General features: G+C 38.9%; 1 protein-coding gene across 1 annotated transcript; it reads left to right on the plus strand.

The window, feature by feature from the left end:
• The first annotated feature begins 1,947 nt into the window (after positions 1 to 1,947).
• Positions 1,948 to 23,566, plus strand: prrt4b (proline rich transmembrane protein 4b). Its single transcript, XM_014988933.2, has 4 exons — positions 1,948 to 2,416; positions 9,046 to 10,556; positions 15,572 to 15,709; positions 20,813 to 23,566. The coding sequence occupies exons 2-4, from the start codon at positions 9,137 to 9,139 to the stop codon at positions 22,858 to 22,860; spliced, it is 3,606 nt and encodes a 1,201-aa protein (XP_014844419.2). The 5' UTR covers positions 1,948 to 2,416; positions 9,046 to 9,136; the 3' UTR covers positions 22,861 to 23,566.
• The last annotated feature ends 630 nt before the right edge of the window (positions 23,567 to 24,196 follow it).

The following is a 24,196-nucleotide window of genomic DNA, read 5'->3' on the forward strand; positions in this document are numbered from 1 at the left end:
TTTTTACACATAAAAGTTTTGCTTTTATTGGGGGTGGAAACAGTTCACTGGTATTTAGGTTATGATAGCAGAAATAGTGGGAGAAATAGACACAAAAATATGCTTTCAATAAAGTTAAGTACCAGCTGAATAGAGAACAATTATTTTCTGCAATTGTAAGATCTTGATAAGATTATTTTAATATAAAAAATGGCACAAACGTCTGTCGACATGGCAGAGCCCATTCACTATTGTGAGTGCCCATTGTCGTCTCCATTTTTTTTTGTTTTTTTTTGGAGGAACTCCCTTTGACCCTCACAATCACCCATTGTCCTGGACTTTCCGCCAGCTGAAGCCAGCGGCATGTTCAAGGAGAGAGGACAGTCACACAAACGCAGCGCCCAACGCTTGCTGTCCCAAAGACGCCAGAAAGGCTTGAGAAGGCACGAAGTAAGGCACAGAACTGTTTGTCACATTGATGAGGAATGTGTGTGACAGGTGACTGGTGCTAGCTTCATTCGGTGAGACGCCCTGGACTGGTTGCTAGCCCATTGCGGTGCAACACAGAAACACACACTCATATCTGAGGGCAATTATGAGATGCACTGCAGGCAAACTCCAAAAACTCCAGTCACAAGATCTGTATGAGCATATTTTTTACTTTAGTAACGGCCATGTTTCTATTTTTTATATATATATAAATCTACACAAACAGCAGCATGTTGTACAACTGAAATATTAATTTTATTTTAAGTCATTAACCATGTTAGAAGAGTTTTTTCAAAATGTAAACATTTTCAAAGAATTACTACTGCCTGCCCTTTTGTTGCCCCAAATTTCAAGGGAACTCAAACAGAGGCAATGTGAGTGTTTGTGTGTGTGTATCAATGCAGTCTGAAACACTTGCAGTACTTGTTATATTAACGCTGTCCTCTGGCACAGTTCATAGCTTAAATATTTATGTCTGCCCTAAGCTTAACCTTACCTGTGGCATCACTCTCTGCTGTGGAGCAAAGGCTGAAATCTAGGAAAATATCTCTAAAGAATGAATATCATTTCCTTGAAAGCATGTTCTGGATCGTGTCATTTTATGCCCGCCACCTGCTTGGCAGAACAAATCATGAGGAAAAAGAGAATCCGTTATGACAGTATCTGGGCCGTCGTTCTCCCAGACGTCAAAATAATGTGCTAGAAATTCAATTATTTGATATGGCAATCCAATGCATTTGAAGAAAGTGCTCAGGCCGGGGGAAATGAGTTTTCAATGCGACTTGGGCTAAAACAAAGACGATAAGAATAGAAAGGAGAGTCAAGGTGAAGCGTGTTATCGAGGCGATCTCCCCTCAGCTGGGGGGAACCTGAGGAGTGGGCTCCAGCACTGCTGGGAGCCCTCAGCCACTGCTCAGGAAATGATGTTTCCTTACTTTGCTGATTGTTCTATGTTTGAAATTCCTGGGGATCATTTGACCAGAGATGTTCAGACTATTTTGCTAAAGAGTCTGCAGAGGAACACCCTTTGACTGAACGCCTCAGATCTCATCAGAGATAAGTTTGTTGTTCAAATTTCAACACAATGCTTCAAACTGTACCAAAGGTGAACTGGACCTTACATAACATATATATGTTCTAATAAGATTGTGATTCAATTACGATCTTGGAGTTGTAATTTACTTTGAACATTTCTTTTAAAATCAGGTGAAAAAAGGTTTTAAAGTGATCCAATTTCAATTTAACAACTAGAACTAAATCAATGTATGTGTTATACAGAAATAGAGGATTTACACATTTAAATGTTTTTTTTCCCCCACATGTATTTCTGTGATGTTATTCTAAAATAACCAAACTATGCAAGAAAGTCATTCGCCCTTTCAAAGCTTAATACCATCTAACAATATTGCCCCCTTTCTTTTTTCATTTCTGATATGTGAAGCTATTTCATTTACCTTGTTTATATTGTGAGAAGTCAATATCTTGTGCTGTCTGATTTCAATGTCATGCTTTAAAAAAAAAAAAAAACAACTGCATGCAAAGGTCAGCAGCTTTGAGGTTGGGGATATGTGTGGATGAATGTGAAGGCTTCGCATGTCATTTTCAGAACGCTTGCTTGCATAAGCCAACGTTGTTTTAACCGTGCGCCCCGGTGTCCACGGCGGTGGATGATCTTTGGTGATGAACAATTTGCTCAGTGAGGTGTGACCGTGGGCATTATAACGGGGAGCAGTTGCAGTGAGCGAGAGTGACAGAGACCAACAGGGGGAGAGAGAGAGAGCGGCAGAGAGAGAAACGAGAGAGCGAGTGGGAGGGAGGGAGACTGGAACTCTATACCACACAGACAAACCCACAGAGGCTCGCAAAAAGCCGTCTCGCCTGCAACACACTCACTCTCTTCCTAACACCGCTTGCAGTGGATTCTCCATCTTACTACATACGTCTGCAGGTAAGCAGCTGACATTCTCTCGTCCTCTTAGATGTCTCTGTTTGACCCTGGATGTTTAATTTAGCAGGCTTATCTTCAAGGATATGGAACGTATGGGATTGAGTCATACTGAATCGTGTAGATACTGAAGCAGAAACGTAGCTGCAATAACACAGCAGGTAAAAAAAATAAATAAATCTGATGCACACAAACTAACTGTATTTCCTCAAAAATGTAAGAAAATTGTCAGTGTGTTGATAAATAGAGAATGATAAATTGGTAAGAGGAAATAATTTCTATTAGCTGTCATTCAAGGTTAATGACAGTGTCTCTCAGTGTGACATTTGGAGAAAAACCATGGTAACATATTTCATTAGCATGTAAATCCATGGTTATGGTGTATCCATGACTGCTTATCCCATTTTCAATGAAGCACACAGGGAATATTTGCAAGCATGTGCATCTGTTTAGATGTCAGTGAAACAGGAAACATTCTAGTTGAGATGAATCGCACGAGAAACTGCCCATTTGCAATCAAGAGCAAAACCTACACTTCCTCAAACGCAGCAGGAAAAACCCCCAAATGGTTCTCAAATCTGTGAGATTACCGCAACGTCTTTGGCTTCGGCTGTCACCATGGCAAAGGCAGCCAGTGGAACGTCTGTGCTAGAGAGCATCCTTTAAAGCAATCAGGTTCAGGGCATTCATCAGAGCTTAGATTAACCCGAGCGACTACCCGAATCAATAAATGTCGCACTCAAGCTGTGTTCGGAAGCTTATTTTAAAGTATCAGAATGCATTATGGGTTAATTCATAAGAAATGCTTAGCGTCTCGCTCTAAATGGTACCTTGTATGTACTAACTGGAGGAGCAAGAGCACGTGCAAGAAAACGCAAGAAATAAAACTTGTTTGTAAACAGGGAGTCAGGGCTGTTTAGCTAACTGTGGTTAAGTCACCGTTAGAGTCTAACTTGTGATGCAGACCTTTCAGAGACAACAGTGTCTTATTATTATTATTTTTCTTTTACTATTCGACAAGATAGCAGCTTTCATTAAGGTCGATAATGTCCAGGGACTATTGACTGCAGCTGGTTGCATAATTCAATCTGTGGATCTGCTGCAACTCATGAGTTGATTATGGGACCTCTGATGTGGAAGATAAAATTCAAAATAATTAGAACTTGAGCCCCATTAAGACTGGGTTTTGATCAAATCAAAGGCTCCCTATTACATTCTTTGTTGAGTAATAATAAACACGGGCAATGTTAAATACATTTTACAGTCTTGGGAAAATGTAAACGGTTGCACACAGCAACAAACAAAAACGTTTTCTGAACTATTTCTAAATATATTATTGCAATCTTCTTCATTCAAAATGTTTAAATATTACTTTGATAGTACCGCTGGTGCTACTATTACCACTTATAATAGGAATAAATAACATAGTCATTTATTCTTATAAATAACTATGTTATGCTATCCATAACTCAGAATTATGGATATCATGCAATAGTTAATCCCTGTGTTAAAATGCTAACATAAAAAAAGAAAATAATTCATTAAAGGTGAATTGCAAGTTTTTCTTAATCACAGATTTGTGTGGCTAAACACTTCCAACCTCATTGACTAAGACATATCTTATTATTTACTAAACCGCTGTAACACAACAACCCAAAAACCAGTAAGTATGGCGCCGTACATCAGACCAGTGTTTCCCATCCCTGGTGTGAAACACTGTATGTTTGGTGTTTACTTGTGTTTACTTGCTTCAGCCCAGCTGATTCCAATTGATGGTGGATAATCAGACGTTTGCTAGACTGCAATCATATGAATCAGGCTTATTTAAGCAGGAGAACATCTAAAACATGCAGTGTGGTGTGTCTAGTGGACCAATTTCCTCTTTTTATAAAAAGAGGAAATTTTTGTATAAAGATTTTTACAAAAAAAAATTTTTTTAAAGATTTTCTTACAACAATGTACAAAAGGGTACATTGTTGTAAGAGAGCTTAAAGAGGTAGGAGTTCAGAATTATGTTTTGAATTTTGATAAAAACAAGGTACAAACTGTTCATATGTTACCTATTTTAACCACCGTAAAACAACTTCGGACTCAAAAACATCAAGGCAGCATATGCAAACGTAAAGAAAAAACAAATAAAGAACTAAGAATTAAAGAGAAATTAGTCCTAAAACAGTTTACAGTGCCTTACAAATTCCACTCTCAGCATGTGTTTCACTCAGATTATTGTGTTTGTGGCTCCGTCCTTCACCACATCCCATGTTAATAATCATCAACGTCTGTGTAAATAACTGCCAAACATGATCATCCCTCAAAACATCATTATGGTTATTTGCTTTATAAAATGGTGTTTCAAGAAACCACCACGGCATTTTTAGAACTGGAGTCGTATAAAGATAGATTTGCGTGTCAATTAAACTGCTAATGACATTTCAAGTGGTTCTGTTCACAACAAAAACGTCAACTGAGGTAAAATCTGTTGAGGAAAACCTGACTTAGGTTCAATCTGGCAGGAGAGAGGGATAATGTTTTAAAATGAAGTGGTGAGCAGAAATAAGCAAAAGGGGCAAACACAAGCAGCAGAAAAAGGTTGAACTGGCAGCTTAGAATGTTAATAAAACTTTGTATTTTCCTTTGTATGTCTACTAAAGTGGAAGAATTTGTACATTTTGATTTTACACTGCATACATTTTTAAACGCTTCCATTTATAACTTTTAAAAAGCTGTTGAAGTTCATTTAGAGAACCGTTTCAAAATCTTGGGGAACCTAAGTCATGTTTTAGTTCACTTCAGTCTTGTTCTAAACATAGTGGGGGGAAAAATAGCTCAGTAGTAGTAATGATTTTACTCAGGGGGAAGCACAATGGTTCATTCTAAAGTGCAAAACGGATCTGGAATGTCCGATTCGATCAATGTTTATGGTAATGTCTGAGCAATAAATAGGGCGTCATGTTGCTTTTTACAAAACAATTAGTTTAAAATCGAGTGGGGCAAATTAACAATCATATCTTTCATATGTTAGGTTTGATAAACTGAAAAGAACTTCAGAAAACCTTTTAGGTATTTGTGTTCTTCTCACTACGGCTATTTTCTACTATTTTGTCTTACAAATAAACAGTTAGTAGTCAAGCAAAACACTTCCCTCACTTGGCACAGAATACCTCCCTGTTGGTTTAAAACACCCAGTCACATTGAATATTTGCAGAACTGACATCTGGAAAAGGTCACTAGATAGAAGACCGTGACGTTAAAAAAGCCTTACTTAAAAACATGCAAGACCATGATGAGGAAAAAAAAACAAAAAAAAACATGTGTGCCCACATGCAAGAGCACTTACACATAACCATGGAAATAATACTAGAGTGAAAAAAGTACTGCTTGTAAATACGCACACCCACACATGGAGGAAAAAAGGCAACTATCACCCACAGCAGTAGCCATTTGCAGGAAGGTGAATTGCTCCACTATACTGGACTGTGTCACTGATACCCAGACCAGCTAACAGCAAGTTTGTTAAAAAGTAAAGACAGGGGCAACTGTCAGATCTTCTCGGTTTGTGGCTCCACGCGTTGTAGAGTCTCGGTTTTAGCCAGTCAGCAAAGACAAACAGCTCTACTTTTGATCGTCTTTCTCTATTCCACCTCAGGTTTTACTATGTGATCATGTTTTTTTTCCCCCTTTAAATAAGGGCAACTACAACTGCAGCATTTTGATTTGTGAAAGACTTACAGAGGCAAAATTCTGACACCAGATCAGTAAAACAAAAGCAAATGTTCAGACTACAGTAAGATGAGGGCAGATTATGATCAAGATGGCTGCTTGTGCTCAGAAAGTGAATCAAATAAGGGATTCTGATAAACACACAGAAAGACTCTGGCAAACAAAGATGCACATGACAGAGACTGCTGCAGTGCTGAGCTTCTCTCTTGCACTGATAAGGGTGCAATAGAATAATAACATGGTGGGTTTGAGTTTTTGTCTCTGTTCTGCTGCCTGTATTGTTTGCTCTGTGCACCTCTGCTTCATTGAACGCAGCACAGCATCAGATTCATCCTTCCATCTGATGGAAATGGAAACAAAATAACAGAAGGTTTGTGGTTAATTTCCTGACTGACACTTGGTACACTTTAGTTCCATTTATGACCGCAACTTAACCAGGCATGAGTCAGATGTGGTGGGTGATTGCTGAAAAAAGAAGGATGGTAAGTAACTAATGAGGAAGCTATGTGGACTTGCTTGTTCGTTACTCAAAATGACGGATGTAGCAATCAAACTGATTATTTATGACAGGTAATTCATCATTATCAGATGACACTGCAATATATCTTAACTCCATAACCTCAATTGCTTTGGCTTGGTCAAGATGAAATACTTACTTCTTCTAGTATCACTGGTTTTCTTTTATTTGGTCGACTTTTTTAAGTAGACAGGAATGTGTCTAAGGGCGATCGAGTCCTTATATAACCGAACCTTAAAGGTGTGTTCATATTCTCAATAAAATGTTTGATGCCAAGCAGCCCTGGAGCCTAAAGATGCTTTTTTCAAAAAAATTACAGACTGAACAAAACTTTGAATATCAAGATGAAGTGGTAACATACAGTTTTCTCAAACAAGTTTGTTTGTGCAATTTCCTAAGTTATTGTAATCCACAAACTTGTGACTTCAAGTCAAAACTCCACCAGTATGCATTCCTGATCAATATTTAATTAGATTGGTATGGATATAACGAAACATAACCCAAAGATTGGCAATACTGCTGAGGATGCAAACACCAAGGATTCAATGACTGCCATATTGCTCCCAAATTACTACTGCCATATAGTTATATATAATTCAGGTCTTATAGGTGTAATAATTCAGAATATCACAAGACTTGATGAGGTACAGATATGCCAGAGATCCAGGAAGATGACAAACCTGCTGAGGTGAAAAGAAACTGCCTCCAGAGAATAAATAAATGGAGGTACATTAGGTAACATAATGTAATGGAAAAAACCTGAGTAGTATTTGCTAAATCCATCCTGCATAGTGTTTTTCACCTTTTCTGAGCTTTCCTTCACTTTAAGATGATGAATAAAAGTGATACTATAGTGAAATGTGAGAATGTTAGCCAAACTAAATTATATATACCTTCTGCTGTTTTAATGATAAATATTTTATGGCGGAGCAACTGGAGAGAAAAGATAATTTACTTCAAGACACTATTCCCTTTTTGCTGTTTATTTGTATTAGAAGCTGTTGACAAAATCTCTGAAGAAACCAGAAGGAAGAGCGTGTGTGGGTGTTTACACCAACTACAGAACAGTACAAGTGGGCAAATAAGTACACAGTGTGCAAACATACAGACTGAAGTCCAATCTCAACTACAATCACATCTCTGCATGTCTGAACAGTGTGCAGGTTGGTCACTGCAAGCTCCAGCGAACAACTACCAAAAATAAGCAATACCTCTATGGAAACTGATCTTCACGCTGCTCAATCAAAGTGCTAAAAGTAGAGTGTGTGTGGGAAGCTCTGCTTAATCCTCTGTTAGTCATAGTTCAGACTTTTATTAAGAAAGTGTCGTTCATCTCTTGAGGTAAAAATACAGGGAGAAATGGGTGGTTAAACATGTAGCCTACTGACCACCGAGACTTTTTTGAAAAGGAAAAGAATTAACTGAAGACACTAGAGAAACATGACATGAATCTGCAAAAATAAGTTGCAAATCAAAAAAGAACAGGTTGAAAGAGCAAAAAATCATTTAGAAAAAGACAAAGCATCAGAAAGAAAGAGAGCTTCATAATCATTGCAGATTTCTGGGAATATTGATGGGTTATTTTTTTCACACCCACTCAAATATCTTTGTCTGTTTGAAAGAACGAATAAATCTGAGATTTAAAGACAACAAGGTCAAAAGCCTGGGTATGTTCAGAGGAAGTTAAGTACAGCTGAAGCACACAGGTTGTTGTTCTCCCAGGGGAAATTCCTTCGGTGCTCCAATCTTTTCACTAAGGCAACACGCTGGTGACTTTAAACCATGTAATGTTTTACAAAAGAATAGGAGGTCCCCCTATTCTTAAGCTGACTAGCCAGACTTCATTTCTTCAGTACTCCAGCCCAGCTTAGAGAAAATATCTCTCAACTGCTGCTTTTCAGTTACATATAAACTGCATAAATGGATGGATATGGATGAATCTGAACATCCTCCAGCTTAACTGTTTTTCTCTCATCAGGACTAATATATAGTCTCTGCTGGCACTTCGTTTGTAGTTCAAATATTTTTTTTTAATCACCACAATTTTGCATTCTTCCTGAATATGTTATGCTTGAATACATTTTCACTTACGTTTCTTCTTTTATTTAATTGTAAAGCACTTTGAATTACTTTATGTATTTAATTTTTTTGTGTTACTAAGAACTGGTGACATAACATTCTTAGCTGCCGTCTACCTTCAACATTTGGTTGTCATGAGTTTGATCTTTTCAACACTTAAATCACTGTAAGTGGGCCACTAAGTAAAGTTCTTCTTTCAAATGTGTTCCTTGGAAAAAGACAAATTAACTGATGCCAACTCTTTCAAGTCAAGTCAACCCAAATGTTGCAGAAGAAAAGTGTGTCACCAAGTGTCCTGTGTGTTCTTGTCTTTTAGGTCATTTAGTAGAGAAGCCAGCCCTTCCCCGCCTCAGGGGTCAGCAGAATAGAGAACAACATGTGACAATCAGTGCTTCGCAGTCGACAGCATGCTTCGATTCCTTTGGACGATGGCTCTCTTCTTCTGGTATTATTTGCTACTTCACAGCCGAGCTCTGGCCGACGAAGAAGCCACTGGGGAACTCACACCATCAAGCAAAAATTCTCCTGAAGAGAAGTCTAGCATTTACTCATGGCTTCCATCCATGCCCAAGCTTCCCTCATTTGACTTATTTGGGACATCAGGTGGCAAAAATGAAGACGCTGTCTCAACTACAACTGCCAAAGGGGTGACAGAACTAATCGGTCTCTTTGAAGACCACACGGGATCAGGAGAAGGGAGCAATTCCGAGGAATCTCAACAAACCACAACGTTGACTCAAGGACTTTTTATGAGTGTGGCAAAGATAAGAACTGAGCCACCTCCCACTGGGACATCAGATTTGCCATACAGCAGCATAGCTCAGAGCAACAGTGAGACTTTTGTTTCTCCCACAAGCAGCTACATCAGAAATACTCTGTTCACAAACAGTCCTCACACAAGTAATACTCCTGAACAAAACACAACACGTATGTTAACACCATGGAGATCCACGACAGCGGCGACTTCTAGCACAGGTGCCACTGAAAATCCCCTCCCCAGTAGTGTTTACCAGGAGAACATCTTTCATACAGAAAGGATTTCTTCAACAATCCCACCAGAAGCTACAGCTCCCACTGCCCTGACATGGAAAACAGTCCGAACCACAACACCCAAACCGGGACTGGTGGAGACTACTCAAACCAGCACACACCTTCTGGGGCTTGTTACTCTTCCAGCCATTTCAGAAAGTAATTTTGTTGGGGAACAAGAAGATTTATCTGTTAGTGTTGCCCTTCATTCGGTTAAAGGAACTTCAGAAATTCACTCCACACAAAGTAACTGGAACTTGGGCTTGTCTGAGATCAGTCTGGTGAACACCGAGCAGCAGCCAGGGGTTACTTCGACTTTTCTAAGGACAGATCCTACCACAGTAGAAGGCACAACCTCAGACATTAACCCCACACAAAACCCTTTAGACCTCTCTGAGACCAGTACGGTGAACTTCGAACAACATTCAGAAGTATTCCCTGCCGCCCTCAAGACGGATCATAACTTAGAAGTGGTCAGGACAACATCAGAAATATATCACACACAAAGCTACTTATACTTGGGCTTCTCTGAGACCACTACGACGAATGCCAAACAAGAGCCAGGAGTTTTCTCTTCTACCCTCAGGAAGGATTCAAATTTAGTGGCGGCGACCACAAAAGCAGAAATCCAGACTACACAAAGCCATTTGGACTTGGGCTTCTCTAAGACGAGTACGGTAAATGCTGAACAACAGCCTCGGGTATTCTCTACCACCCTCTGGATCGATCATAATTTAGCTGTGGAATCCATACCAAGCACAACTCAAAGCCAAAGGGCCAACTTTCCAATTGTAGAAGGTAAGCAGACTTAAGCAAATCCATAGAGCCTGAATTGATTGAATAAATGTGATCAATCATGTGCAGGCAGGTCTTTAGTGTTCGATAGATGTTTGTCAAAAGGCTACTCATAGTTTGGCTTTTTTCAGTGATACCTCTGCCACAAGGATTGACATTTATATAAAACCTAAATTCTATTGAAAGTGTTTCAAATTAATGCTGTGTGTTTATCAAAACTCTTATCAGTCTAGTAAAAAATATGCTACTTATCTTCTCATTCTCAAATCTATCAATAATCAGTCTGACAGATGAATAATCTTGATCATTGAGCTTTATTGCTTAATTTAAAGAGAAAGGAATAAAATTTTTATAATATATAATCAGAATACCTTTTCATCTCAATGTGAAATGTCTGCAAATGTCAGATTTCTGAAGAAGTAGGTCAGGACAAAAATACAAGCCTGTAATCAGTTTTAAAATGATACACATATGAGTACTAGGTTTTAACATGATATGATGTTGTTTACTGGTCAAATAATTGGTCTATTAAACTTATAAAGACAGCTGCCAGCACTACAAGAGCTTTTGGAAAAAATATCTGCTGTAGAAACACAGAAACTCAATTACACAGTCTTATTAAATTTCCAAAGCATCCATAAAGCATAAAGCAGTGGAATTCCTTGAGCAATACGCTGTGGGCGACACAAAAGACACTTTGGGTGATGTGCTGTTTACTTATCATCTCCCCTAAATCCTATGTTAATTTTCTTCCAGCTGTAATCCATCCCACCCTGTTTCCAAGCCTCTTTATCCCTCATACTACAACTTTGGCCATAGACGAGTTTCTTAGAAGCATAACCCATAAGTAGAAGACAATCTAATGTGCAGAGTTTACCAATCGGAAAAGGAAAAGGTGGTGAACAATACCATCAAGTGGAAGAGTATGTTTCAGCAGTCTCTGGTTTGACATTGAATCAGTAACACCTTTTTCTTCTGCCCATCCCCCATAACTGGTGTGAGGCTGGTGTCCGTATGTTTAATGAGATTTCAGAAGGAGATCCTCCTGCAAGTACAGACACATTCATCATGTTGGGTCAAAGGTTGGGCAAGAAAATCATGAGTCGATTATTCTAAGCAAGGGAGGCTTTGGTATGCATTTGATGAAATCATGATTCATGAGCGTCAAGTGCCTTATCCTGCCAACCCAACCCATGTCTCTTATTATATTCCTTAAATACACCATGGCATCTAAATTAATTTCACACTGTAATTTATTACATTGTATCATCCTATTTTCTTTTCGGAATAATCTGAACCTGCTTGGCATTCCTAAATGACCCACATGTTTATCCTCACCCTGATTGGATTTCAACTTCATTAATGTAGAGCTACAGTTTGTTAAAGTATAAGTTTAAGATTTTCTGAATACGTCATGGCTGATTATCAATGCTCAAATGGTTTCCAACTTTGGGAACTGATTTCTAGTGCAAAATATGAGGTACAAAGTAAAACTTTCTTTTATTTATCAGCTGTGTTGGAATGCAGCGATCCAAGACTCTGATCTCACACCCTGTGCCGAATCTGCCGAATGTTTTGTCTGTGGCGATTGTTGTGTCTGCTCTTGTTTTCAGCTGTGCATTATACTGTGGCAAACAGCAAAGAGAGGGGGTTTCAGCTGGGCGGAGAGGGCTTCTGTGTTCATGTATCAGTATTCTGAATGCACACTCAGCGAAACCACCATCTCTCCTGTGGGACCGTCTGTTTGCCAGTTGCTATTAGGATGGTGAACAGGCTTCTTGCCATTTAGACAGATCCCTCCCTCCCCACCCCCTTTCATTTTTAAAGTCATTTTATCTTTCTACAAACACAAATCCCTTTCACTTTGGTCCATGGACATAAAATTCAGCTTCAGGGTCACTGATGCTTGGAGACGGTTAGATAAAAAAAATGTGTGAGAAAGAAATACATATAAATGTACACACAGTACCTTAGGATTAATGGGGATTAAAATAAGCACTACCCAGTTTTTGCAATTTGAGTAATTTCATGTCTGAAGATGTTAAGCATCTTCTCCACAAAAATGTGTAGTTCTTCACGCTTTTAAAGAGCATTTGCTATGTGACCTTGCCCTTGAGAAGGCTGTCAGGGATAAAAACGAACAGCAATGCTGCGCGTCTGTGTCAGATAATCCATTAAGGCACCATGCAACACAAGCAAACAAGGGCAATTAGGACAGAGTAGGAAAGAAACAGAGGTTGGGGATGTGGGTTTTTGACACTGAAGATTATACTCACCTCCTTCCTGTGTTTATGTCATAAATCGGTAAGAATAAACACAGCATGCATCTATAAGTAAGTATTGAAAGCCAAGTATTTTTTTGTAATTTTGAGAAACCACTTTTTAAGGCTGACCAAATTCTGTTTTAACCAAATAAAAAAAATTCTCTAATGAAATTTACAAGTTTTTCTTCCTATATTTTACAAAGTATTTTTATGAGTGGGATATTATGTAAAATTGACTTTTTAGTTTTTCTCTCACCAAAAATCTTTGATTTTTTTTTTTATGAATATCTGAGGAATACTTAGCTCCTAAAAAGCGCCACCTATTTCCACTGAAATAGTGTCCAGCTGAGCTTCTATCTCATAGAGCACCTTTTCCTATGTCTTTCCCACTCAGCTCCTCCAGACCAGCGTTGCAAGCAATTTATAAACACCTGGTGGAACTCTGAGTATGCTGAGCTCATCATAGGAATTACTTCTCATTTCAATGCTACAGCACATCGTCCCTTCAAATGTTGTAGAATAAAAACAAACATGCTAAATTCACCCTAAATGGCAGGAATTGAAAAACTGAGACTTATTTTGCCAAAGGTAATGCTGTTTTCTGCCACCGGAGGCACTGAAATAAAAACTCAATCATGACTGACATGAGTTAAATGGATAGTCATAAAGAGCTGTGATCCAGAAACAATTTCCCTGTGTTCTAGGTGTTGTTTAAAACCTAAAAGTACAAAATTATCCAATCTTGGGAATCTAAAGGGGAAAGATGAAATTGTGATTATCAAAAACTTTGTTTCATATAAGCAACGTAAGCAGCAGATATGAAGACAATAAAAAACCCCAATAAAATCTGAATTATCTTAAACCTAACGGAAAAAAAATCCATACATCATAACACAGAAATACTTTGTTCATTCTAGCCTGTTTTTCTACACAGTCATGTCAGACTGACATGTAACAGGGAAAGCAGGGCATCTCTTTATTTTTGTTATTCTCGATTAGATTATCATACTGCCAGTTTCTGCTGCGCTGCAGAGACAAAGAAATCTCTGCTTTCTTTGTCTATTGAACCTCAGGGTATTTCTAAGAAACCCGTGAGTGTTTTTCTTTCAGAAAACTCACTCAGGCTTATCCTGGTCATGATGAAATAGGGAGCAACATCATCTTTCTGTTGAACATAATTGGGAGCTCTAAAACATTACATGAAAACTCCTGAGCCAGAATCAGTACAGATGCTCAGAAATCTTTGTTTCGGTGCTTGTAACGTTAATGATTATGATGATAAAACTGATTTGCAATTCACAGAAAGACTTGCTAATAATTTTCTAATGTATTGTGATATTTCATGACCCATTTCTGCAATCTGGTATAAACAATGAATCGCAGGAATTTATAGTGACACCGCATCAGAAAAAGTCAAACACTTATAGATATAAAATCTTTCATATACTTGAAAATGTTCAAGGAAACTGAGCTATCTGACCTCTTAAAAGCAGATTATACACAAACTCATTAGACACTAAAGTAATAATTCAGCACTAACATGAAAGAGTGACCTGCTTAGCAACTAAAGAGGAAATTTAGCTTCTTCAGCTTTCCTTACAACCCCTTGTGTTTTTATTTTGCTATTTAAGCATTCTGTACAAGCAGTCGATCATTAGAAATGTTCCCTATGATGAGCTAATAACCCGGACCCTGACTGTTCTTACGGGATTAAGTCAGCTTGTGCACATGTTTACTCTCATTAAACCATTTGCAGCAGATTTTATTATGCATAATTTAATCTCCTGTCACATGCACATGTGATCCTGTCTGTAACCAGATCTGAGAAACTGCACTGAGCTGCTTGTGTTGTTAACATGAAGCAGTAACCCTCTCATCAATTTTTAAAAGCTTATATTTATGTGTTTTTAGCTGCACAGCTAATCCACTGCTACGTTTATCTTCACCAAGAAGAATTATATTTTACATTTTTCAACATCTGATTAAGGTTTGGACATTACGTCCTTACAAAACCCTAAACAACACTTGTCGTAAAACAATTCTCCACTTGTTCTCTTGTTAATCATTAATTTTGTATGCTGCATAGAAAGTTTACCCATAGAACCCTAATAAATCATTAAATCTCCCAAATTAATGATACTTATGTTGATCTTTATGTTTTTGTAAACCTCTGACCTCAATTGTACCACTGACCAACATCAGATTATTCCGGTCTGTGTTTTCATACACACGTTTTATTATTTTCCTAATTTTCATCGAGGAGTTACCAAACTGTGGTTTAAAAATCTTTTCACACAGTCGTACCTGGTAGGATTGGTATTTAACGCTGAAAACATAAAAAGTTACAAAGACATAATACAAAGGAGTTTTTGCTTAGTTCTAAAACTAATATTTCTCCACTTCTGTTTACACTAGAAAAGAGTCTAGATTTGTAGTGAGCCAGGATGTACCCACCCATCCACATAAGGATGTCAATGTAATTGGACCACAAAAGGCCCAGTCTACTGTTCTATGGATGGCTGCCTGCAACTAAGTGGTTGATAGACCAATTCTTGACAGAACTGGGTTGAGAAATGTAGTCGTTCCATTTTCCACAGAGTTAAGTCTCAGATATGCTGTGTGCAGAGTGAAGAAATGGTTAAGCTATCCTTTGGAAAGCTTCAGGTCTACTAATCTGCTTCTCTACTCCAGAGATGGAGTGCTTCGAGAATTAAATTACGCTGAGATCACTATGAGGTGAAACTGTCTTCCTAGAGCTACCAGGAAAAGAGACTAAGGAAGAGGATGAGGCTGTGGTTACTTCAACTACAGACGGGGACGCTGACACACATTTGACAGACACTTCCACATCATCTGCCCAGCTACTGAAAACATCCACGGCACACAACAAAGGTAAGAAAACACATCAGCGACAAATCAGAGCTTCTTTTAAATTACACTCCTGTTCAATCACTTATTTTCAACCAATTAAGACGGATTGCTGCTTTTATAAGCTGTCCTGCATGCTTCTATACCTGAAAATGTGTGACAAGTACCCTGCATCATTTCCTTGTAACCATTAATTGCTTCCAGTGGGAGAGGAAAGCTGCTCACACAAGCTGGCTGTTTAAGAGGACACCAGAGAGCAGAAAAGATAGGGATCGATGCCCACCCACTGAACAAATACGCCCCAGAACTGTTCTCAGATGTAAAGAAAGTAATTGGTTCAAAGACAAACAGCTATTATTTAAAAAATAATAACTTAATTTATTAACTGATTACATAGAAGGCTGCCATTTTTTTCCCAAGTAAACTGTATTTCTTTCTAAAATCTGATGTGACTGGGAGACAAATGGAGTCAAACACTGCAAATAAAAAACAGCTTTAGATGAGCAAGAAATAAAAGACTAAAACCATCTCTTTGTACTTCAACCCCATGCCATCTTTCACTTTTACTACGATTTTATATCTATGCAAATTGAGGAAGTATTTTCAGGGAATATTTCAGGTATCAATTTAAATCGCAGTGACAGTTACCTACATTATCCTCATTATTGTTTCTGGGATGAAGTGTAAAAGTGTAGGTCCGTGAAACATTCGCATGAAGCATAATGTCAAATGATAAAATATTCTCATGAAGCCTGTTTCATGTGTTGGTCGATTGTAAATGTACATAATTATGAAACTTATTTCTGTTCAGATACATTTTTGGCCCAGATCACAGCAGCAGATGTAACCTACATTACCTCACCCAGAATAGCAGATGATGTGATGTGATTTTCAAAAATAGACCTGTCGAATTTTCCACACGTTAATAATGAAGAGATACGTGCCATTTAATCTAGCAGGTCAAAAGTGAGTGGGGGGGGATATAAAAAAAGATAAATATTCTAAGTCTGTGAATCTATTTATTTTCTAAAAATACCCAAAGAGACTGATGAACCGAATTTGTTATTATACGCACTCTTGACGGCAGGTCTCTTTTCACAGCATAATAAACGATTTAAGAAGTTGCTGTTGTTTCACAATTACCCTGAAGTAAACTTGTCCTCCTTCTCATAATGTTTAATCTAACTTCCCTCAGAGCTCCCGTTTAATTGCTTTCCCAGAGGTGAACCTAACAGAAAACAAAGACAAACAGCTTCCAACTACACAAAGGCTTTAGTTTCATGAGGCAGAATAAACTTGCAGCCAGTACAAGATTGAAACGGGTTTTATGGTCCTTTGACAACAAAAAGAGTACTTTGTGTGTATTACTTTCCCTTAGCTATAGGTTAGGTGCCTCAGGTGAGACATTGCCGTCTTTAGAAGTGCGACTGAAAGAGAAATTAATACAGCCATGTGCACAATATGATTTTTCCACATTTCTACTACTAGTCTTCATCAAATATTTGAATAAAAAGTCTCAGTTTAGTTTCATATGAAATAAACCATGTGAATTTGGTCACAGAGATGCCATGATTAACACTTTGCTATGCAAATTTTCCAATTAAATTTAGTTTATTTATATAGCACCAATTGTTAACAAATGTCATCTCAAGGTACTTCACAAAAAAAATCATTTCAATTCAATCATACATACAGTACATTCCATCTGATCCAAGTTATCAAATAGTACAGTATGCTCAATTAGTTATTCAGATTAAGTTTTTATCTAAGGAAACCCAGCAGATTGCATCAGGACTTGTTATCCAAAAATAAAAAGCGCATCCACCTAAACTAACATTAAAACTGAAGTGTATGTCACACTTTTCTTTTGTTTTAGGGGAATAAACTGGAAAACTATCCTTTTTCTTTCATTCGAATATGTGTTGGATGAATGAAACTGGGGCTCTTTCTGTTCTCTACAGTATTTATAATCTTTCCCTTGGTATCCATCATGGTTACTTTTCCGTCTGCTTCTGATGTGTCAACTTAGCTCAACACGAGAGACTTGTTAACACAGGAATGTGTCAGATAACCAAGCAGCATGAAGTGGAATGTCAAGCTCCCATCTGTCCGTGTACCGTAGGCACCCACACATCAAGCCGGCAGATCAAATGTGACGCCAGCTGACAAGAAAGAAGAAGAACATGGGCCTAATTCATCGCCCCTCACTGTTTCCACTCAGTCTGACTCGCTGGCTTCCAAGCCATTGCCCTGAAAAGTAAACAAATGGCTAGACAAGTCACTGACCTAACAATGTTCCCAACCCCACCTACTTTATCAGCAGCCCCCACGTTTAAAATACCTACAGTTGCATGTTTGTTTTACACTTCAGCCAAATTTTCCACCCCACTACTAAATGCTATGGCTAACATATTGTTGGAGTATTTGACAAATACGTTGATAAAATGTCAAGCATAGGTTTTTAATTTGCCTTAACGTTTTCATTTAATCATGTTTCATTGTAATATGAGATCATGGATGCACTTTCAACATGAGTCTCTGTAGCATTCAGCAAGGCGTCCTGTAGCCTGATTCTGCCTCTCACTGCTGGCCTTTCAATCTCAACTCTGCTAATTAGCAACACGAGGCAAAGCTAGTTAGCTACCCTGGGTACTAGGCATAATTTCTTTCTTTCTTTTAAAGCAACCACAAACGCATTTTTGATGGCATACTTTTAATTGTCGTTTTATTTTTTTGTCCACCTGTGACCATTTTTATTCTGGTAACACAAAACTATTTTAACTTTATATGTGCTTTCCATGTTCTGTTTCAGGCTAGCTCAGATTTCTGTGTGCAGTGTGTTGCATTTCAAAGAATCAGCTGAATATTTATATGCCTATGTTTGGATATTTGGTTGAAAATTGTAAAATTGTAAGACATTATAATTTAAATTTATTCAGACCAAGAAGCAGTTGGTTTGCTGATTTAATGACTGCATAACATCCTTTTCCTGTCTGAAATGAATAGTGTCACTGTAAGGCTCATGGTACGCCTTACATTCCTTACATAATGGTTTGCTATGGTAATGATTTTGGAAAAAACACACAAAAACGAGTTTTTATGACTTCATTTTGTTCGCAAAGTCATAAGACAATAAAAAATATTTTTTTTAAAATCAGTGCATCATCTCACAATAATCTGTTTTAAAAAAAGATTGATTATTAGTTTTTTTGCCCTTCTTGGGGAAATGACAAAACTCAGGACAAAACAGCAGACTCTCTGAAGTAAAGCTGCTCTATTACACTGACAGAAGCACTAGCGGCTCACTGTGGGGTCATATTTCCGTAAGCTTGACATTTTCCTCCAAGCCTGGGACACTTTATTCAACACTCAACTCAGAAAACAAACAAGAAAAATGATAAAGACAAGAGCCAGGCCAGGAAGAGGGAAAAACAATGGTTTTAAAAACATATTAAGCAACTAGGAGGAAAGATAGTGCCTTTAATATTGTTACTTGAATGTCCTCTTTCTCCACGTACCTCAAGATGACCACATATTGTTTGAACAACACCCATGAGAATTGTGTGATGCAGGTAAAATGCATTAGAGGGTAAGGATGTTTTCCTCTTATTGCAAGAATAATAAAAGGCGTTTTTCATCCTTTCTTTCTCCACCTGCAGCTCCAAAGCCAGACATCGTTAACATAACAGAACTAGCTGCAGCTGTGCATTTACTCTAAAAGACAGAAAAGCCAGCTGAGCTAATAATGTAAAGCATGCTAAATTACTTGCACATTTAATACTTGTAAAATAAAACTATGTAACTTGAAAGACATGGAGGGGGGGAATGTTTAGTAGCATCAGATCCACCGATGGGCGTTTCCCCTGTTTTTGCCAGCATGGGCTAAAAGAAAATTAAAACAACAGCACTGAACTAAGAGACGGGAAAAGGTTGGGAGAAAACACAAGAACGTAACTTACAAAAGGGAAGAGTCTGAGACCAAAAAAAAAAAAAAAAAAAAAAAAAAAAGTAAAACCGGAATAAAAACTTAATTGGAGATGGAAAAAAAAATAAGACAACTTCAATTTATATGGAAACATTTTGAGGTTTTGTGGTGCCAGGGCCAGGACATTTATAGTTTTAAACTGGCACCACAAGGTTTGATGAATTCTCCAGGTATTGCTAAATGGAATATAACCAACGTTTTTCTCAGTTTGTATAAACTCGTGTAGCTACTTAGACAAATTAGAAAGTGTGAGGAAGATCCCTGTGACATGAAAAGAATTGCAAAAAGCTAATGCTTCACACTTCTCTGAGGCTGCCCACAGTGTGATTAACTGTGCTGTCAGTTTATTCTGGCTGCCACTTTATGTCATTGGGGGTCCATTATAGTCCCCGGCTGTTCATGAAGACGTTATTGTCTCTGATAAGCCAGCAACAAGATCGCTAATGAGTCTGTGTGTGCAAATCAGATGCTGTTTCTCCCCGTGGGTTGCACTAGCTCAACCATAGCAGCCAACCAAATAATTATTATTATAAAAAAAGAACAAGCAGAAACATGTGAAGCTCTGTGATGTGGAGCCTGAAAAACAGACATGCTTTCTGTATGAACTGGTTTTGCATTCAGTTCAAACCACATTAACATACTACAACATGGCCCGTGAGTGCTTTCCTGCACATTTCACACAGACATGGTTACTCCCAAATCCTCAAAGCTAAACGAGTTTCTTTGTAGTGCCAAAACATGACGAACACGATCCATAAGTAAGTTACACGGAAAGTCCAGATGGCTTATGTAATGCAGGAAAAAGTGGCTCTGTGGTTGTGACACACACTCATACACACGCGCACGCACACACATGCACACACACTTTTCTGGGCTTAGCTCAGTTTAAAGTTGTGTACTTACAAGTTTTTCCAGGATTAGCACATTACAGGCAGCATTATTTTTGCAGCGTGGATCAAAGCAGATTGTTTTCCACTCTTGTTCTTACAACTAGCTAAATGTTGTGAAAGAAGATTCCTCCAGAGTTGTAAATAATTCATCCTCTTGGTTCTGTCTCCTCAATTTTTGACTGTCATAAATTTTTTATTAATTCTATCAGATATGCAAAGTAAATTTAATTGTCTCACTATCTGTCACTGCAGGTATCCTCTCTGAATCTCCATCATTACTTCTGTACACTGAAGACTGGACATCTAACCTACCAAGCAGTGACAGCACCTTACTTCCAGACTGCAATAAGGAACGCTCTGGAATCTGCAACCTCTCCTACACCTGGGATGTCACTACTTCCCTGAGGATGAAACCCACACAAAATAGCACTACCACAAACCAGTCAACCAACGCCTTCCTAATCCCAGCTACACCCATGTTGGTGCCCTTATACACTGACTGGAACAGCGCCATGGCGGCCTGGGGCTTGGCGTGGGAGGCCCATGTCTACGGTGCAGGCGGAGTCTTTGCGGCACTAACACTCGCCTCTGCACTCAATCTGCTTTGCTTGCCACTGAGATGTCCATCTGGGTGTGGCTATTTTGCTCTAGTCAGCCTGTTCCTTCTAGCTGCTGCATGCACCAGGTCCTTCTCCCTTCTTTATGATGCCTATGGCCACCAGGATCGCATATCCTCCACAGAGGCCTCGGTCATGCTCTTTGAAGCGCCTTTTCCCTGTCTTACTGCGGCTTTCGGTTTGGTTTTTCTTCTCCTCTCAATGCGCTCAAGAATGCAGCTCTCATATTCAGCCTTTCAGAGACCCTGTTTCCTGGCCTGCCTCGTTGTCATGCACTTTGCTGCTGCATTTGGTCCAGTGACTTTCTTGAAGTTCTACCGCCAAACGCCCCCTTTGTGCCTCTTTCTGTCGTTGATCTCTCGTGGAGCCTTTGTGGCACTCGCAACATTTCTATCTGCTGCCTATTTTGTTTTCTATATCTATGTGCGGGCAGACTCAAAGCACATCTATCATCTAAACAACACGTCTCCAACACCAGCTGAACGCTACAACCGTTGCCCATTTGCTGAGAGTCGGGACTGGAACCGTGCAGCTATAACCGTTTGTCTTTCAGCATTGTTTTCTCTAGCTTGTGCAGGACTGCAGTTTTATGCAATGCTTAACGCTATGGGTGTTATTGGTGGAGAGGAGGTCTTCTACCCTTGGCCCTGGTGGGCTTTCCAGTTTAGCTGTAGACTGTGTGAACTCGGGGTCTGTCTCACCTTAGCTTTAGTGGTTGCTCAACCAGTTTTTTGTTCTGACCAGCTTCCAGCAGCTGGAAGTTGTTGGACTGAACTCCTAGCATCCAAATCCCCCATCCTGCCTGGGACCTACCAGTGGACACTCAGCCAGCAGGAGAAGCTTGCTATTGTTGACACTGTTGGACTTGGCGAGACAGAAAGCCTTCCACTTTACACTCTGATGGATGAGAGGCTTGGAAGCAGCCTGAATGGCTTGGACCTCCTCTACCACAGCAACCGGGCCTTAGTATATCGAGATCTCGACTTGGACTTAGGGTTATTGGGTTCAGAAAAACCTGAGGATGGGGGAGGCAGAGAGCCCTCAGGTGGATCTTCATTTTCAAGCGACTCCACTGCAGACCTGCGACCTCCTTCACCAATCAACTTGCGCCGTAGCATAGACGAAGCACTCTTCAGTGAAGCATTGTTTCCCATGAGCCTCTTCAGTCCTGTTAGACCCATTCGCTGCAGTGACGCATCTGTCAACAACCACTGGACGCTTCCAAGCAATGGTCCCTGTGAGCCTCTCTCCACCGACTCCAGTCTTTATCGAACCTCATCCTGCCTTGAAATGGCCTCACAGCTCCAGTTTTCCGCCAGCCAGTCTCAAGGTGCAGCCACAGAAGGAGCTCCAACATCTCCCTCCACGGGCTCATCCTCCAGCAATTCGTCAGCTGAACGTTGGAGAAGCAGTTCCTCCTCCTGCTTTCTGTACCGTGCCTCTCTTGCTGGCTCCTCTCTTGTTCTTTGTCCAAGTTCAGAAAGACACACAAGGCAGCTTCCACAGGAAGGCTCAAATGTGGCCTCCCATAACCCACAAAGACACTACCAAGCTCTGGGAGCTGCCTCACAGGAAAGCCTGAACCTGTCAACTGAGACAGATCGATCTGTGCAGCAGGAATTCATTACGGTTTGCAGACAAATGGATTCGTTAAGCATCTGCAGTGAGACTATAGATTTATAAAAACAGACTCTTATTAAGAGGAACCTGAAATGAGTGTCTGCTTTGTGCAACAAGATGATTGGAATTTTAAATGGTATTTGATGGTGAATGTCAGCTTTACGTACTTCTTAAACACTATAGCTGCAAAAATGTTTCAGGAGGTTTGGTAAGACTTCTTAAGGATTTAGTGAATGTTCTTGTGAGTCTAAGTGCCAAGACTTTCAAAAGCCAAGAGACTGTTTGTAAATTTTACATGTCTTATAAAAGCAGATGATGCTAGTTAAATTAAGAGTTACTTTTTATGAAGTGGTGATATAATAAGGAGGTATTTGTACAAATGTTTTTATGGCATTCCAACATTCCAATAGGTTGTACTGTGACAAATATAAGCTCTTACCTGCTACTGTTGTAATAACAAATAACAAATACTTAGTCTGGATATTTTTTTCTTTCCAAATGTAAACATCTCATATCTACATATGTCTCTGAGGTATGGTGCAGCAGTGCCCTCTGCTGGCATATGAACAGTATTTAACATCTGTTTCCATACACAGTGTTGTAAGAGTGTTAGCTCATTACAGATTTCATCAGTTTTTGCTTTTTTGCCACACATAAATGTTCCAAATAATCAAACAAATTTTAATGTTAGGTAACGGTAAAATACAAGTATAAAATTCACTATTCAAATGACAATAAAAATAAATAAATAAAAAGCTCTCCAAACCAATCTGACCCTGTATTTGAACAGTAAACCTTATAATTGTGACAACCTTGGTTGCAGTAAGTTCCATTAAGAGCTTGCAACAACCAGCAGAAAGTTAAGACTTTGACTACTCCATTCTTGTAGCTTCACTTTATCTTATTTTTTTTTTCTTTTGTTTTGAGCAACTTTAATTCAAAATTGCTAGGCAACAGGATGTAGCAAGGTGATTAGTTTCTTGAGGGTCTTGCCAAAAATGCTTAGCGTGTCACTTCAACCAGTGTTCATTTTACACATACATAAAATCATTGGAGGATATACTGTATGCTAAGAATTTAAAAGAAAAACAAAGAAACACAGCATGCTACAAAGACTATAAAACTTACCGTATAATCAGTTACAATTGAGGATATCAAACTTACAGTTCGCTGGAATTCAAGATGCAATGTTCCGTCCTTCAACGTTAGTGCAGCAATCCTACGGAGGTAAAAGCAAATATTTATTTGCAACAAGGATAATATTAAGAGCCTTTGTTGTATCATTAACAGTTGTAATTATACAGTGACCGTGAATTAACATAGTTCAAAAGGAGAGGGGTAGTATTTGTTGAAGTCTGTAGAGCTACATTTACAGCTTAATACAGGAAACAAAGTTAGA

Source organism: Poecilia mexicana, unplaced genomic scaffold, assembly GCF_051168715.1.
Source record: "Poecilia mexicana isolate PSO_F unplaced genomic scaffold, ASM5116871v1 scaffold_23, whole genome shotgun sequence".
Lineage (NCBI taxonomy): Eukaryota > Metazoa > Chordata > Actinopteri > Cyprinodontiformes > Poeciliidae > Poecilia > Poecilia mexicana.